The following is a 17,133-nucleotide window of genomic DNA, read 5'->3' as shown; positions in this document are numbered from 1 at the left end:
AGGCTGAATGGTATGGTGGTAAAGAGCTAGACTGCTGGAGGCAGACTTGGGGGGTTTGAATTCTAGCTCCACCACTTGCTAATAACTGTATGACTTTGAGCAAGTTCCTTAACTCCATGCTTCAGTTTCTTTATCCATAAAATGTGAATAATAGTAATAGCTCCCTTATAAGGTTGCTTGTAAGGATTAAATAAGTTAGTATATGTGAAGCTCTCCTAAGGATGCCTGGCAAAGAGTGGGTACTGAGGATTAGTTTTTTACTTTTTAAGCTGTTGCTTTTTAGTCTTTCTTCTTAGCCTCCATGACATTTAACACGATTGACTGTTCCCTCTTCCTTCACGGCATTCAGGCTCAGACGAATTCAACTTGGGGTCTTTTATCTTTGTGCCTCTTATTTGTGGTCTGTCTCTATGCATCTGAACTTCACCTTATCTCCTTTCTGGATAATTTTTTCTGTGGTAATTCACCACCATAGTTCCCACTTTTACTTTTATTTGACTGTCTCCCCAAATTGTATGTCTAGTCCCTCTTTCTTAGCTGCAGTCCTGTATTTATAACTGCGTGCCAGAATGCCTAACCAACATGATCTCCCTCTCAAAACCCGCTCTTCACTTGACTTCCTTTTTGTTAAAGGACCGTTGGCAGTGTCTCCCTGCAGTTAGGAACATGGATATCGGGAATGAGGGGTGTTGTGTTTGAGTCCTTCAGAGCTCAGGAAACCTTTCCAGGTCACTGAAGCCTGGCATATTCCCCTTGTCTTGAGTACTTATGAGCTTTCACTGAACAAAGCTGGATGTGGAAAGGGGTGGGGAGACGCAGTAATGGCGAATGTGTCCCTTAGTTTTCATAAGTTGAGAATGGGGCAAGTTCATAAATCTCTTTCCTCACAAACCCAGGGCAGGATGCCTAGAAGCTGTTGTAAACTATTGATTTTTGAAGTTTTTATAAGTTGTAGTTTTTTTCCCTCTGGAAAGCAGAACTGGTAAATGTTCAATTTATGTCTCACAATGCAGAGGCAAGTAGCAAATGAGCTAAATTAACAAACACCAGCATGATTGCAATGGTAGTTTTAGTGTATTTCTGAGTTGTTTTGAGACCAAAGGGAAAGACTGGGAAAGATTTCCCCATTTGTTTTCTGAAATGCCATTCTTATAAGTTGGAATAGAAATTTTAGACCAGGATTTTGTCTAACTTACTGGCTTGCCGATAAGACATTACATTTTATATTAACGATAGTTAGCAGGCATATAGTTGAGTGTGGGTTAGCATGGTTTTATGATGTTTGTAAGTCAGACGGTCGGAACCTGTCGTGTGGGTTTAGTGTGCCTTGCAACACTTTGACATGTCAGTGTCTTCCTGTTAACACGACTCTCTATTTAAACACAGCTTCATTCCCTAATGGGTTTTGATCATTAGGGATTAAACCCACAAGGACCATTAACCTAAGGAATGTAACTCAATTAGCTGTAAAGGTTTAAAATAAACCAATAGATTTTCCATTTGGAGAGGTTGGTGTCTTGCTTTCCTTTATTTTTTCTCCATCCATCTCATGAATGGTAATGCATTCTTTTGGTAAATGATTCACCTTTGTCCCAGGTACCATCAGTAATCATTTTTTTTTTCTTGACATTTTTTTTTTCTTTTGTTATCGGATATTTTGAAAGTTTTTAGGAATAGTTGACTTTGGTTATTCTTTCCTATCCTAGATCTTTTCCTTGCTACTTAAATTTGACTTGGTTTCAAGATGTCAGACGATTTTCTTTATATGAGTGGGTGTGTTAATTAAAAGTAAAAGCTATATAGTTTAAAAAGTTCTGTTTCCAGGACACACGGTAATGCACATATGTCCTTACCTACGTATCCTTGCTGAGACCAGCACTGTTTCCTGAAGTCTGGGAACAGTACTGGCCTTGGCTTAACCCAGGGCTCAGTTCTGCCATTCCACAGCAGGTTTCCTTTTTAGAGTTTGGTGCAGAACAAATATAAGATATTTACATCGCTGATAACAAATTTCACATACAACTTTAGATTAAATAATCTAACGTGTTGTAAATCAAATGGCGTTAGTAATCTATGTGATGTTTTTTTTCCTGCACTTCTCGGTTGAACTTGAGATCTTGGTTTAGGTAGAATTGCTAATATTAGTTTGGCTTTTACTGAACATTTTTCCACATTTTTGATTGGCTATTCTTTTTCGTTTTTTACTTTATCTCTTCTTTCTTTTAAAGTCCACTCAAGGGCAAAAACATAAAAACTCCTGGTGGTTGTAACCCGGTATAATAAATTCAAGCCTAAACAAGTTAAATCTAATTATATAGGACTGCTTTCTAGAGAGGATATAGACATGCTCTTAAAAATGATCCAGATAAAGCTTATGTGAAACCTAGATTTCTGTTTCTCTTTTATGAATTGAAGGTGAAAGAAGTGTTATTTTACTCTGCTTCTCTACTGGTTTTATTTACTCTCTGCTCCTTTGTACTTTGAGCAAGTTCAAATTTATGTAAAAAATGGGAAGGAGGTAGTAAACATTACATTTTGTTCATCTCTCTGTACTATTTTGAGGAAGTAGAACAGGGCCCAGAAAATTTGTTGGCATTTTCAATTTTTTCATTCGGCATTCATTTTTCGAGAGTGTCATTACCGTATTCAGGGACAGCTTATGTTAAAATTGAAAGAGTCGTTAGCTGAGCGTTGCAGTTTCTTTGTTTTGCTATCATGATGAGCATCCTTCTCTTGTCTGAATGGATTTCCTGATTTTTTGGGTTTGTGCTTGGAGAATTTAGAGTAGAAGGGGCTTTCGAGAACACCTAGTGCAGTATTGCCTTTTGTAGATGATGAAACTGAGATGTGGTGAGCTGTCCAATGTTATACACTGCGCCAGCAGAATCAGGACCAAGAAAGGAAGGATCTTTTGACTTTAGTTCTGTGCCTCTCTGAGGAGGCTTGACATCTCAGAAGGCAGGGATTTTTATAATCTTTGTCAATTTACCAGTTTCTCCCGAAGGAAGAAATTAGGGGCCTATTTTTGAAGCCCTTATCACAAAGAATTAAATTGACCAACTTGAGAATGAACATTGATTTTGATTTCATCTGCTTTTACAATCCTGGTAGGTAGATTTGTTATTGAAAAGGAGTGTAAAAGTTCAAGTAATTAACTCTTAGAGAGAAATTACCAAAATAGATATTGATTCTAGATCATCCTGCCCCCTGCTTCCTCCAACACATTGATAATTTGCAAGATCCATATCCATAGTGGATATTATGGTGATTTATGATAAAATATTTGTGATTCGATAAGGAATCTTCACCTTTGTGGAGTTTTTAGTTTGAGGGAAATAATATAGAATTAGAGAAAGTGAATTTTACGACGATATGATTGAATACTTGTAATAAAATGATTTTTTGAAATTTCTGAGTATATTTTATGGTAGAAAATCATTTATGGATAAAGGAATTCATTATGCTATTTCAGTTTGTTCATTTAGTCTCGTTCTATTTGATGGACATTACTACTTTAATTTTTTATTTTTATTTTAAAAAAGCAGTTTGTTTTTGTAAGTTTTTGATAATGGGAAATAGTCATTTTATATTTCCGTTTTCCCTTTGAATATGCTAATTGAGTCAGTTTGCGTTTATTGGGCAGTTCCCTAATTCTGAATATTACTTTATTAAATTAAAAAAGGCTTACTGAGTCATGCATTCTCTCTCTCTCTCTTTTTTTTTTTTATAGCCAACACATATCTCTTTATGGTGCAAGCTCGAGGAATAATGCTGAGAGAAAATGTGAAAACAATAGGACATATGATCAGGCTGTACACAAATAAAAACTCTACACTCAACGGTACAGGTAAGATTGCTTCCTGCATACTCTCGCTTAGCTTCTACTTCTTACCTTGTAGTCATAATGCAGAAAACCAATTCTCTCAAGCTCTGGTTTTGCCTCCAGTAACTCCCTGCTAAAGATGAGGGTATCTCCTACTATTTGTGCTGGGAGATTCTTTTCTTGCTCAAGCCAGGGCTGTCATGTATTCTGTTCTACAAAGGTGATGAGGGTTTTGTACAAAGATACTTAAGTTAATTCTTGCAAACATAAATTAAAATACGAAAAGCAGCTTGTATTTTTTAAGTTCACCTGTTGTATTTAAGAGAAATTAACTACAAAGAGAATAATTTATTCACATTAGCCATTCTGCCCTCTTTCTTTATGCCCGTTCTAATTCCTAAAATATTTTTCTGACTATATCTAGAAACTACTTATCATTTTCAATTAGAGAAGATTCTTAATCATTTTATGGCCTTTTTAGAGGCTAAAGGAGAAATTATATAGAATTTGAAATCAGTAGCTTTTCTTGTCTTTTTAAAATATTGTCTGGCAGAAGAATCTCCATCAGAATCACATAAGTAATAGGCAAAACTAATGATTTAATGATGGTAGAATTGATGTAAATAGATTTAATTATTGTGGAAGAATGCTTATGCTTCCCTATGGCAGTGTTTCCACGTTGTCTCTGAAATATTGTGTTACTTTAAAGGGTCCAATGGCTGATTGTCACTTGTTGCATCTTCTATATTCCCATTTTAAACAGTTAAAATTAAAGATTTAATTTGTGTCAACAGTTTTTCATTGAGCCACTGTAAACTACACACATATTCACTCTACTAAACAGAAGTCCCTATCTCCCCACCATTGGTGTTTTTTCTTAAAATGTATGTTAAGATGGGTAATAGTTTGGACCCTTCTAAAACTTAAAGACTGTAACATACTGATTCTTAATTTAATGTCACACATGGTTCTACAAAGTCCATTCTAATCATTTGCCTGATTTGTTATGATGCCACAAATCAAAACACTCTTGTTTTCTCCTTTTTAACTTTAAAGAAATTTCTTTTAGAAAGACTGTCTCATCATAGTTGATACTTTAATAGTACAATAAAAGTCTCATTAACTGGTCTTCTGCATTAATTGGTCCTCTGAGTAGTAGGTCAATTTCAGGAGAAGTTTAAACATTTTAAAAGCTTCTCTAGGACTTGTCCTGATTGGATAAGTTGATTGGGAAAGTGTTCATTGAAAGTTCATTCAACTGAACAGAAATACTAAGCATTTTTAGGTTACTGTATTTGTAAAAGTGAGTGCTAAAAGTCTGTCTATAATCAGGTTCTTTCCCTGGGGTATGGATAAGTTGTACGTGGGAATGTTGAGCTTGACTAGGAGAACCAATTCCTTGGGCAAGATCAACTTCCCCCCCAGCAACTGAGAAAAAAATAGAAAAATCCTCTCCTCCCCTCACCAAGTCATAGTTTCAATAAAGACCGAACAGCCAAGGCATACTTCGATTGAAAGTTTGCTTTTTATGAACCTTTGAAAACTTTTCATATGATTGTTTTACTGATAGTATAATTATTCTCAGGAGACAGTCAGTTCCCAGTTAGGAATTGGATTTGGTTGTAAGACTGCAGGGGTTTAAACACATGAGGCTTATGTTCTTACGTAGAAGAAGTTGGAAAGTTGGATATCTGTTGCTATTGTGGAGAAAGTCTTCACATGATTTCCCTCTTCTGCTCTGTTGTGTAGCTTCACAGTCTGAGATGGCTGCCAGGCTCCAGTCTTTATATTTGTGCTTGGGTCAGTAAGAAGGAGGAAAGGAAGAGGGAAGAAGAACAAATAGAGTTCCCCTTGTAAGGAGCTTTCCTGGAAGTCTCACATGGTATTTCTGCGTACATCTCATTGGCCAGAACTTAGTCATAACGACCCTGGGGATTATAGTCTTTGAGCTGGGCTCACTGATGCTCTCAATGAAATTGAGGCTTTGTGACCTAGGGAGAAATAGAAAGTGGAGTTTGAGCAGGTAACTATGAGGCTCTGCTGTGTTCCCTTACATTGATAATTAGTATAGTTAGTATACTTAATTAGATATTGGAGATGTGACATTAAGGAAAACATCCTCCCTTTATATGAGGATCTCCAGCCTTGGGGAGAGATGGAAACATAGTTATTTATAATGCAGTTGTTTATTTCTGCACAGACTTAATACAAATATAGTTTGCCAAAAAGGAGATAATGGCCCATAATATGTACAAAGAGCTAACTGAACTCTAGGGGAGAATTGATTAACAAGTACTGGCTCATTTAAAATTTAACACTTAGATATTTTTCATCACAAGAAAAAAAATTTGTAACTATGTGTGGTAATGGATGTTAACTAAACTTGTGGTAATCATTACACAACGTATACGTCAAATCATTATGTCGTACACCTTAAACTAATATAGTGTTATATGTCAATAAAAAATAGCTTACAGGGGCTGGCCTCGTGGCTTAGCAGTTAAGTGCTAGCGCTCCACTACTGGCAGCCCAGTTTCTGATCCCGGGCGTGCACCGACGCACCGCTTCTCTGGCCATGCTGAGGCCGCCTCCCACATACAGCAACTAGGAGGAGGCCGCCTGCCACATACAGCAACTAGAAGGATGTGCAACTGTGACATACAACTATCTACTGCAGCTTTGGGGGAAAAATAAATAAATAAAATTATAAAAAAAAAAAAAAAAAGGAGGATTGGCATGGATGTTAGCTCAGGGCTGATCTTCCTCACAAAAAAAAAATAGAATTGTTTAAAAAAAATAGCTTACAAAAAATAAAATTTAACACTTAATGGCAAATAGGTTATGATATTTATAAGTACATTTGATTTCAAAAAGGAGTTTTTAACCCTGTTCCTGGCTTTCTGAAGCATCAAGTATAAAGAGAGAGATATATATATATAATATTTTTGTATAGAAGTCGTATACTCTTATGATCAGATAGTGCCTTGCCTTGTAGCTATGGAGTCAGTCAAATTAAGAAAACGAGATGTATTCAGTGAATAATTACCAAAGCAGATGATAAGGGTCTTGTGGCCTTAGAGCTAGTAGTTTTATTAGAAATTACCCAGCACACTTCCTTATTTGATGGATGCATGGTCTGAGGCCCTCAGACACTACTAGACCACCTGACAAGCCAGTGGTAAACAGACTGGAACTCTCCTTGAGTTTCTATTACCTGTTTTTAGGCTGCCCTTTTGCAGGAAGAACATAACCCTTGAGAGATCTCCTGTGGTCCTATCCTCCTTTTCCCTTAAGTGATAAGGTCCAGTGAGAGCTGCGGAGGGGACCTGTCCAGCAGTTTTCATGCTGTTTTCCTTTTCTTTGGGTGTGGCTCTGGAAGGGAGGAAGAAGGCAGGGGGCCTGGAACTCATTGTGTTTTCATCTATTCATTAGATGAAATAATGTCTACATTTTACAGAGCTGTGGGGATCAGTCTCAAATGCATCTCTCACGCATTACCTTTAAAACTGCTCCTGATTTTCAAAGCAGTGGTTCTACTTGTGGACCCAACCACTTCTGCAGGAATAATGATTTTATGGGTTTATTACAGTATAGTCTCCAAAAGCTTAAATCGTTATTGGCTCTATTATCAGTTGTGAAGTGTTCATTTGTAGTAAGCTTCTACCATGTTGTAGGTACTTTATTAGATACTAGAAATCAAAGGCAATTTGATTTCACTTAACAGAGGTATTCAGACTAAGGGCAGGGGTATACATAATACATAATACATTGGGATGATATAAATACCGCTGGACACAGTACTCAAGGAGCACAGAGATGTATGTTTCTATAAGTCTGGCAACGAGTTGAGATCCTTATGATCATTTATAATGATGTGGCCAAGAATAACGTTTAGCTCCAAAACTTTGTATTTAAAGGAAGTGAATATATATTCATTTTGTATGTCTTTAAGGTAAAAAAAAATTTTTTTTGAATTTGGTTCTTTAAAAACTGATAAAAGTGATCCATGGGTTCTTTTGTGAAAGATTAGTCATTCTAGCACTAAAATGAAAAGTGAAACAATCCTCTGGCCCTCCTGTTGCCTGTAGCCTCCTCAAGGGGAGCTATGTTAACAGTTTGTTTTGCAGAAACGTCTAGAGAACTTAAAATCTGTGAGTTGGATGTGGATATAGGCTCATAGTGTGTGGCTAAGAGAAGGAGCCCAAGGATTAATGACAAGAATTAATATATTATGCAGAGTAAGAAAATACTCTCAAAGTTAACTACATGACATTAAGAAATTACTTGAGGATTGCGTGAGAAAGTTGATATTTATCTGCCTCAGGACTGTAATAAAATGAGTCTTTGGAACATATCAAGGCAGTGGACTTCCAGAAACAACCTTATTTAACTTCTGTTTTCAGCTCCTACAAATGGATAATGTATAGTAGATGCTTTGCTAGCATAGTAGGAGTCCTCATAAAAGGAGAAAACTTTTTTGAATATAACCTGAAATTTAACGTGTATCTAGATATATTTTTTGAAAAGCATCTTAAGGAAAGAATCAGAACTTTATTGGACTCCCTTACACTTATTTATGTTTAGTATCTTTAAATCTTTCAGATACGTGTGAGTGAGATATAAGAGTGTGGGGTACTGGAGGAGTTTCTGTGGTCTTGGTCTGCCCCTCGGCATACAAAACAGTTGATGTCCACTGAATCCCTCTCCCTTTTGGCTTGGAGGGTTTTCCTTGTCAGATGCTTTGCAAGGTTCCTCTGGAGAAAGGCTTTGGGGAAGATTCTCTCACTGGGGCCTTGCCCCTTCCTAGTGGCTGGACCTTAGCAGTTGTACCATCATTGGTCGCTATTTATCATGTTGGGGTTTTCTGGCAGTGCAGTTACTTTAAAACCTTACTGATGCCCTGCCAAATTCGTAACTGGGGTTTCCGTGCAGTCCTTTAGAATTGGACCGTCTCCTCCAGCTTCTCTCTCTTCCTTGGCACCAGATCCCCATAAACCTCTGCTTAGCAGCCTCTGCAGGGCCCCTTCCAATAGGTGGGCCAGGAGGTGGGGTGAGTCTCTTTGGTCTGAAGTGTGGTCCTGGCTCCCAGGCTGCATCCTCATCCACTTGATTTTGATGATAAGTGAATATTTATGTTAGGCAAAGGTGTATAGGGGAGGTGTTTAGTTTTGTTTGACTCTTCTCACATACTTCATCTTCAAATTCCAAGATTCTACCATTTTTCCACGGTGAGAGGGTTTACCTTTACAGCTCAATAAGGTATATAAATGTGACCTTCAGCCTTTTGCTTGCTGGTCACTGGCAGACAGGCCTCTCTTAAGTCATATGCTTGTTCTCCTTTTTCTTATCTCTTCATACAGGCCAGTTCAGATAGGAATATCTGTCTCATCAGAAGATTAGTAAAGATTGAAAGAATATCTTCACGTTTTCCTAAAGTGTCTGCTAAAGCTTCATTTTCTGTGGGTTCATGGTTTGTGATCTAGGAGACAGACGGTGATTTAATCAGTTGTTTCCATCACGTCTCTTACTGCGTGTTGGTTTCGTTCTCTTAGATGAGCTACCTCTTACGCGACAGGAAACTGGCAGGTCGTGGTTTCCAGATTTGCATCTCAGAACTTTGTTCTAGAAAGGGACTGAAATGTGATCTCTGGTTCCATGTTCAAAAATCCTAAGGCTCTGAGTGTCCCATATTGGATCAGGTGCTCATCTCTAGACCAATCACTCATGGCTACTCACTCATAGATATTGAATATGTATGTGGACAGGGATTGTTCTAAGCACTTTATACATTTATCTTATTGAAATCTAAAAACAACGTGAGGTAGGCGCAGAGGAGAAACTACGTTCTCTTGCCCTGTATCACAAAGCTAGTGCCTGTTGGAGCAAGGATTTGAACTCAGCATTAGCCTTGGGTGCACTAAACCAGTGCCCTCTATGCTGTATAACTTGCTGAATCTGAAGATAATGGACCTAATGTAATAATAGCTCCAGGGCTTCCCAGGGACTGCAGCCCATGGGTTGGGAATGTCTAAGTTAAAGATTTAAAATGACTGTGTTCTGAAGTAAGTTGAGTGGGTAAATCTCAGTTCTTATGTGTCGAGTGATGAGAAAACATTACTCCCACCCCTCTGCTTTGTGGATGCTGGAAGCAAGATGCTGTGGTTGTGTGGTCGTCCAGAACACCCCTGGTTGTTTGGATGGTTGAGAGGATTTCCTTGTGTACTTCACACCCTCTTTCAATGGCTCAGCTTGGGGAGGGATGGGAGCAGGTGTTCTCATGTGGTCACAAATGGGACTGCTCTGTATGTATGCACAGATCAGGCCATGCTGCTCTCTAGACTTGGCCCCAGGGGTCTCTTGGGAAATCATGCTGAAAGGTCTGTTCCGCAGCAGTGAAGGGTGAATGGAACGGTAGCCTTAAAAGGCAGCTGTATTTTGCTTTTCTCTAGGTCTTTATAGATAATGGCTTTTAAGTACTGCTGTAGATTGCACATTATAGGTCTTCTTACAGTGACAGTGACATATTTCATACGAGGAGTAAAGCAAAAGGCAATTTTTTGGTTGTAACTTTTTTCTCTCTCTCTAAGATTATCCTGAAGGCAATAATTCAAGTGATTATCTTGTTCAAACAACAACATATCTTCCGGAAAACTTCACATATTCACCATACCTCCCCTGCCCAGAAAAACTGCCTTACATGCGTAAGTGTCATCTAATTTTGACTTGACTATTTGTATTATAATAAAATAATAAAAATCACATGGTTTGAGCACACCATGCTCAAATCATTACTGTGGGCGCTAATGTTTATATTATATAGCATGTTATTTGACTTGTTTATTTTTTGGCAAAGCATTTTTTTTTGGAGGGGGAGGGGCATTGAAAAGCTGAAGAAAATGCTCTCCCTTACCCAGAAGTAACCTCTGTTGTGAGTTTGCTGTGTAGTCTTACAGGTGATTTTTAAATTATTTTTTACATAGATAGATGGCTAGATAGATAGAAAATTATAATGTTTCAAAGGTTTCAAGAATTTATGTAAATGATTTTAAAATTTCATTTCTATCACTTACCTTCTTTACTTAACAATTTTTTGAGAACTATGCATTTTGATATATATAGATCTATTTATTTCCCTTTACTATTGTATAGTACGTCTTTGAATAAAATGTACCACATTTCATTTACCTTTCTCCCTGCTGATGGAAATTTAGGTTGTTTCCACTTTTTTGCTGTCGCAAAGCAGTGCTGTAAGGAGCAAGATAGTACAGATTTCTCCATGCGTATGTGCTTGAGAGTTCATACCCAGAACTGGAATTGCTGGCCAGGCTGGCTTGGTTGTGCACCAAAGCAGCTGTCCAGTTTATATCCTAACAGCAAAGCATAAATGTACCACTCTGATATTGATGGACTTTTTAATTTTTGCTGTTCTGATAGACAAAATAGTGGTGTCTCATTGCTTCTGGTTTCACTTTCCTTATTACTAGTGGGTTTGAGTAACTTTTCATGTGTTTGTGAGTGGTTTTAAATTTTCTCTTCTGTGACTCGCTCAGTCGTGTGCTTTATCAGTTCCTTATCGGTTAATTAGGTTTTTGTGTTGATCAATGGGAGTTCTGTATAAATGTCCTGGCAGTGACCTGTTGTCTGTTATATATGTTGTAATATCTTTTTACAGTCCGTGGCTTGTCTTTTCATTTTGTTCTTGGAGTCTTTATTTTATAGCAGTTTAAAATTATGATGTTTTCAAGTGTATCAATCACTGTATTTAAGGTTTCTGCTTTTTTTTGTCTTAAGAAAGCTTTCCTTACCTCAGGACCATACAAATACTCTCCTTTATCTCCTTCTACTAATTTTACAATTGTGTTTTTAACTTTTGTTTATAATATGAGGTAGGGATCAAGATATTATATTTTTGCTATATATGGCTATGTTTTGATATGTTTTTCTTCGTATGTTCCCCCGCCCCTCAATTTTAAGCAACTTTGTACATATAAGTTTGTATCTTGATTTTTATATAATTAAAAATTTAAAGAACATCTTTTTAATTGCTTGTTTATCCTCGTGTTCTGATGTCCTCAGTATCTGTGTGCTTTTTATGTCTTTAGCTGAGTTGTCTTTATTGAGGAAATTAGCCTTTGCCTGTCATATTTGTAGGATTTTTTTTTCAGTTTGTTGTTGATAAATAATTATATATCTATAATAAAAAGAAAGATTCACCTTTTACTGTCATCTAAGACCATGGTTCTCAAACTTTGTGGAGCGTCAGAATCACCTGGATGGTCTTGTAGAACAGAGTGCTGAACCTCACCCTCAGAGTTTCAGATTCAGTGATCTGGAGTGGGGTCTGAGAATTTTCATTTCTACCGGGTTCCCAGAGGACGTTGATGCTGATGATCCTTGGGCCACACTTTGAGACCTGCTGATCTAGAGTAGTGGGTCTCGTTCCTGGCTGTACAACTGCCTGGGGAGCTTTTATAATTCTTAGGCCCAACCCCTAAGTTTCCAATTTTATTGATCTGACATGGGGCCTGGGTATTGGTATTTAAAAAAAGAATTCTTAGTTGTTTCTAATCTTGCAGTCTCCTTGCTGTTCCACAGTAGAGAATGAAGCTAGGATTTTTGTGGCTTTTCTATTTGTCATTACTTTGTTATTGCAGCCTTAGCTTTCTAAAAATGAATGTTTTTTTGTCTGTGCAGTACTGAAGCCACTGAGTAATGTTCTGTTGAAATATTGATTACAATAATTTCATTTTCATAATTTGCATATTCAAAGGTTTATAGTTTTAGGAAATCTCTCTGTTCTTGGTTTAGTTGCCATTTTCTTAATTAGTGCTTTGTGAGTACTAATTAAACTCTGTGTAAAAGCATCTGCCTGCCAGGCCTTCCTACTGGCACTCCTCTCCTCCAGTCCCATAACTTGTGAATACCCGTCATGGTGCTTGAGAGGTTGTGTCATGGTTACTACTCACTGCCTTTTCATTAGACGTCTTGGTGCTCCTGTTCCATCTCTCTGCCTCCCTCAGAGTCTTGCATTCTTTTACAAGAGAGGAACACACTTGTTTGGCCAGCCGCCTTTTCACAGAAGGTCTCCTCATGGGCTGCCGGCTTTGGGCCCAGCACTAATCCCTTGTCCAGTTAGCTGTGGCCAGAGTGATGGAGTTATTTGGTAGAAAATATGGCCACATATAGATAACACCTTAGAAAGGGTCATGGGTATAGCCAACACAAAGAGACTTCTGCCCAGAGGGCCTTGCGTGAGCCGTCCAGGAGAGTCCCTACACTAGTTGTGTGACCTTTGCAAAGTGGAGCCTCAGTTTACCAGTCTGTATAACCTGGGCTTATAATATCAGTTTCAGAGTGTTGTGAGGATAAAATGAAGCACGGTGCTTGAAACTTGATAGATGTTAATTTGATATTCCCTCTCCTTCGCCTCAACTTCTTTGAATGATGTAGCCAGCCTTTACAGTGATCAAGGGAATGAGAAACCTAGGAGAAATGTGTAGAGTTAAGAAGTTTTATACTTAGCTCTGCCTCCTTAATTTTTTTTTAATTAACAGGATTATTTCCCATAGATGATAGAGAACAGCATAATAAAATAACCAAGTGTAAAATTTTATTATAATATCACACAAAATAATTGAATATGATACCTCCCCAAATAATAGTTAAGGAAGTCTGTGTAAGACTAAGATCTACTTAGATGAAAACCATTCAAGTGTGAGTGGTACTTAATTTTCCTATAATCACCAAAGGTGAAGTTAAGGCTTAAAATTGGTGTGTGTGATTATCTGACTGTAACTTCTTTTTGATTTTTCTCTAGTGTAGCAATGAGACTACTGGCACTGGATTACCATATAGATAAAGTTTGAGCTTTTCCAAATGGAATACAGCTAAGATTGATTTCATGAATTTCAGCAGTACTGTATATTCAGTCAATTACACTATAAAATCTATTTTAATGTGTATTATTTATACAATATCAGTAAATACTTCTTTCTTAGTGTTTACAGATTCTCCAGAGGGCAAATCGACTGTCAGCTTTATTAAATTTATGTGAGACTCTCCAAGCTAACAAAGTAAAATAGAAATTTCACTTTATCTAGAACTAAAAAGTGATAAGTGCTTGGCATGGATGTTTTGATTTTTCTGGGTGAGGTAGAGATGGAAGATGTCAGTTGTGCGCTTTGCATTAAAATGAAGACTTAGCTGTAGTTTTCCTGTCTTTTAGTTCTTATTCAGGTAGAATCCATTTGCAGTGACTTTCATGTGTTCTGTCCTTACTGTGTGTGGAATAGGTCCCTTGATGGTTGAACCTTGGTAGTTTCTACAGTTGCTAGCCTTATGTACATAAAAACTACAAGGACTCTTTAAAGATGAGTTTAAATAATTCACATGAAAATCAGCAGAAAGGAAAAGATAAGCAAATAAACTTCAGAAAAGCTCAAATAATGCTTAATGTAACAAACCATCATGCATATATTTATTGTAGAAAAGAGAGATGGGAGCCACTTTGGAGTAAACAAGCAGTTGTGGAGCAGGAGCTGCACACGCAGCGGCCCTTGTTCATAGGGGCAGACAGAGCAGAAACAAAGCCGAATAGGGTCCCGTGTCTGCCAGCTAAAGCCGGTAGCGCACTCAGAAGGGCAGTGTGCTAACTGCTACGAAAGGGTTATTATGGAATGAAAGGGAGACAGCCATTCATTCTGGAAGAAAAAGGGAGACTTCAGAGAGAGGGGACATGGGTCTTGCAAGGTAGTTCAGTAGGTAGCCAAGAGTACAGCATCAGCGTTTGAGAGGCTCTGTATTCCAGGAATGGAGAGTGGTCCTCTGTGTAGTGGGGCGTATGGGAGATGAGACTGGACAGGGAGGTGAAGGACCTTCTGTAAAGGACTGACCAATCTGAGGACTATGTGGGTTCCATGAATCCCTAGGCATTGATGAGATGAGCTTCAGAGGGAGCAGAGCCCTTGAGCTTGTAGGCAACAGGTTGATTTATGGCCATATGTCTCTCTCCATCTAAGGTGAGGATGCACAGTTTTCAAAGGGTCTAGGAACAAAAAAGGGTAAAACAACAAAAAACAAAAAACGCTGCTTTAGGAAACATAATACTCATCTGCTTTACGCAGATGAATGACGTGACTAGGACGGTACTTCAGAAAGATTATTCTGAGGAGAAGTTGAAAAATGGACGACAACGGGGAAGTACCAGAATCTGGAATTATAGAGGGCCGAGAAGAATGATATGGGCGTGTGCTGAGACTGTGTCATTGGAGAGAGGAGGAGGCACCAAAGAGAAGCTATTGGGATGCTCTTGGCCAGATATGGTGACTGACTGAGGGGTCGAGGTTAATTTCCAGGTTTCTGGCTTGGTGACCATTAACTGAAACAACTTATGCAGCATAAACTCACATTTGGAGAATGGGGAAGTTAGTGAGTTCGGTGTTGGGCCTGTTTTGTTGAAAGCTCAGGAGAGTTAATTTGGGGTTTGAATTTCATCAGAGAGATCTGGGCGGGAGATAAGAGGAAGTGAGACTGGAGGAAGGCTAAGAGTGGGTTCCTGGAGAGCATCGGCACTTACAGGGGCGAGGGGTAGTCAGAAGAAGACGGTGACCCAGAGGCCAGTGAGGAGCCAGTGTTCTATCTTGTCACATACCTCAAAGAAAGCAGGTAGCATGATGAACTGTGAAAGGCCATTGAATTTGGGATGGAGGAAATCTAATGGGACCGCAGAAAGCACAATTTCAGTAGAGTGGTAGGGTAAGAAACAATATACTGTCCTGAGAAGTGACTCAGAAGTGTGTAAAAACTAGTTGGTTTAAAAAAAAAATTTGGTGGAAAAGGCAAGGAGAATGGGAGTAAGGAATCTGTGGAAGAGGTGGGGTTAAGGGAAGAACTCTTTAGGAAGAGAGGAACTTGAGTGAGTTTTAGGTACTATGGAAAGAAACTATGGAGAGACAAGAGATGGGAAGTGTAAGGGAACAGAAGGGAAGCGTCCATGGAGCCAGATTCTGGAGAAGCTGAGAGGAAACAGAAATATGCTCAGGTTGAAGAATTAACCTTAGAAAATAGTAGGAACACCTCCTCCCCTGAGGCAAGAGTGGGGTGCATCTGGAGATTCATGACGGGGGTTCATGCCTGTTGCTTCTTTGATCCTGATAAAGTAGGAGGCTACAGATGTACGAGGGGGCAGCTGAGAATGACCAAGCAGCTTGAAAGGGAGGAGTAAATATTTAAAAAGTTATTGTAGAGAATGAAAAGTAGAATCAACTAATCATAAATTAAAAGGTGACTAGCCTGGGGATCAAAATGCACAAATAATGTGACACTTGTTTTTTTGTTGAAAGCTTACTATGTTCAAGGCAGTATATTAGGTACAGTCACCTAAATGATGGGATTAACCCATGTGCTTGTGTGGTTTTCATTAGTGGTATTTATTGGGTAGAGAATTCAAGCATGGAAATTTGTTGAGCAAGTGTGGCAGGTCAGGAAGGGAGGGGAAATAAGAGTGTTTGTGAGTGTATAGGTGTGTCTTAGTCCGTTTGGGCTGCTAAAACAAAAATACCATACACTGGCTGGCTTAAACAATGAATATTTATTTCTCACAGGTCTGGAGGCTAGAAGTCTAAAATCAAGGTGCTGACAGATTTGGCGTCTGGTGAGGGCCTGGTTCCTGGTTCACAGGTGGCCGTCTTCTTGCTGTGCCCCCCGCATGGTGGAAGGCACGAGGGATCTCTCTGGGATCTCTTATATAAGGGCGCTAATCCAATTTATCGGGGCTTTATTCTTGTGACCTAATCACTTCCCAGAGGCCCCACCTCCTAATACAATCACATTGGGAGTTAGGATTTCAACATATGAATTTTAGGGGTGAGGAGACAAACATTCAGTCCGTTGCAAGGTGCTATGATTGGTGAAACTTATGGAGCTGTGTTTCTCTAAGTGTGGTTCAGGATGATTCTGTGCACCAGAATCAGCTGGGATGCTGGTTAAAAATGCAGACCTCTAAGCCAAACCCCAGACCTATAAAGTCAGATTTCTTGATTACAAACCAGAGAATACAACTTGATTTGGTTTAAGAGGAAAAGGAGAGAGTGATGTCAGCATCATGGCAGAGTGAGCTCTTCCCTTAGTCTCTCTCCGCTAAGATACAACGAAAAGGACATTCATATACCAACAGAGGACATTCACACAACACAATAGATGTCTGAGAGACCCGCACGGCCATATGTCTGAAAGTGGGGGTGCTGGACCCCCCCCCCCCCGGGAGGCAGTGGAAGGAGGTAAGTGGATCTCCTCTTCCTCCCCAGTGGCAG

General features: G+C 38.8%; 1 protein-coding gene across 4 annotated transcripts in view; it reads left to right on the top strand.

The window, feature by feature from the left end:
* B4GALT6 (beta-1,4-galactosyltransferase 6) overlaps positions 1-17,133 on the top strand; it is a 60,774-nt gene that overhangs the window by 15,186 nt on the left and 28,455 nt on the right. For 2 of the 4 annotated variants that reach the window (XM_058556941.1, XM_058556944.1), the window contains exons 2-3: positions 3,731-3,847; positions 10,411-10,524. In XM_058556941.1, the coding sequence (XP_058412924.1) occupies positions 3,731-3,847; positions 10,411-10,524 (231 nt within the window). Of the gene's footprint in view, positions 1-2,707; positions 3,108-3,730; positions 3,848-10,410; positions 10,525-17,133 lie in introns of those variants that run through there. The other 2 variants (XM_058556942.1, XM_058556943.1) reach the window with 2 other exon arrangements.

The sequence above is a fragment of the Diceros bicornis genome, chromosome 16, assembly GCF_020826845.1.
Source record: "Diceros bicornis minor isolate mBicDic1 chromosome 16, mDicBic1.mat.cur, whole genome shotgun sequence".
Taxonomy (NCBI): Eukaryota; Metazoa; Chordata; class Mammalia; order Perissodactyla; family Rhinocerotidae; genus Diceros; species Diceros bicornis.
This window is presented reverse-complemented; position numbering and strand designations above follow the sequence as displayed.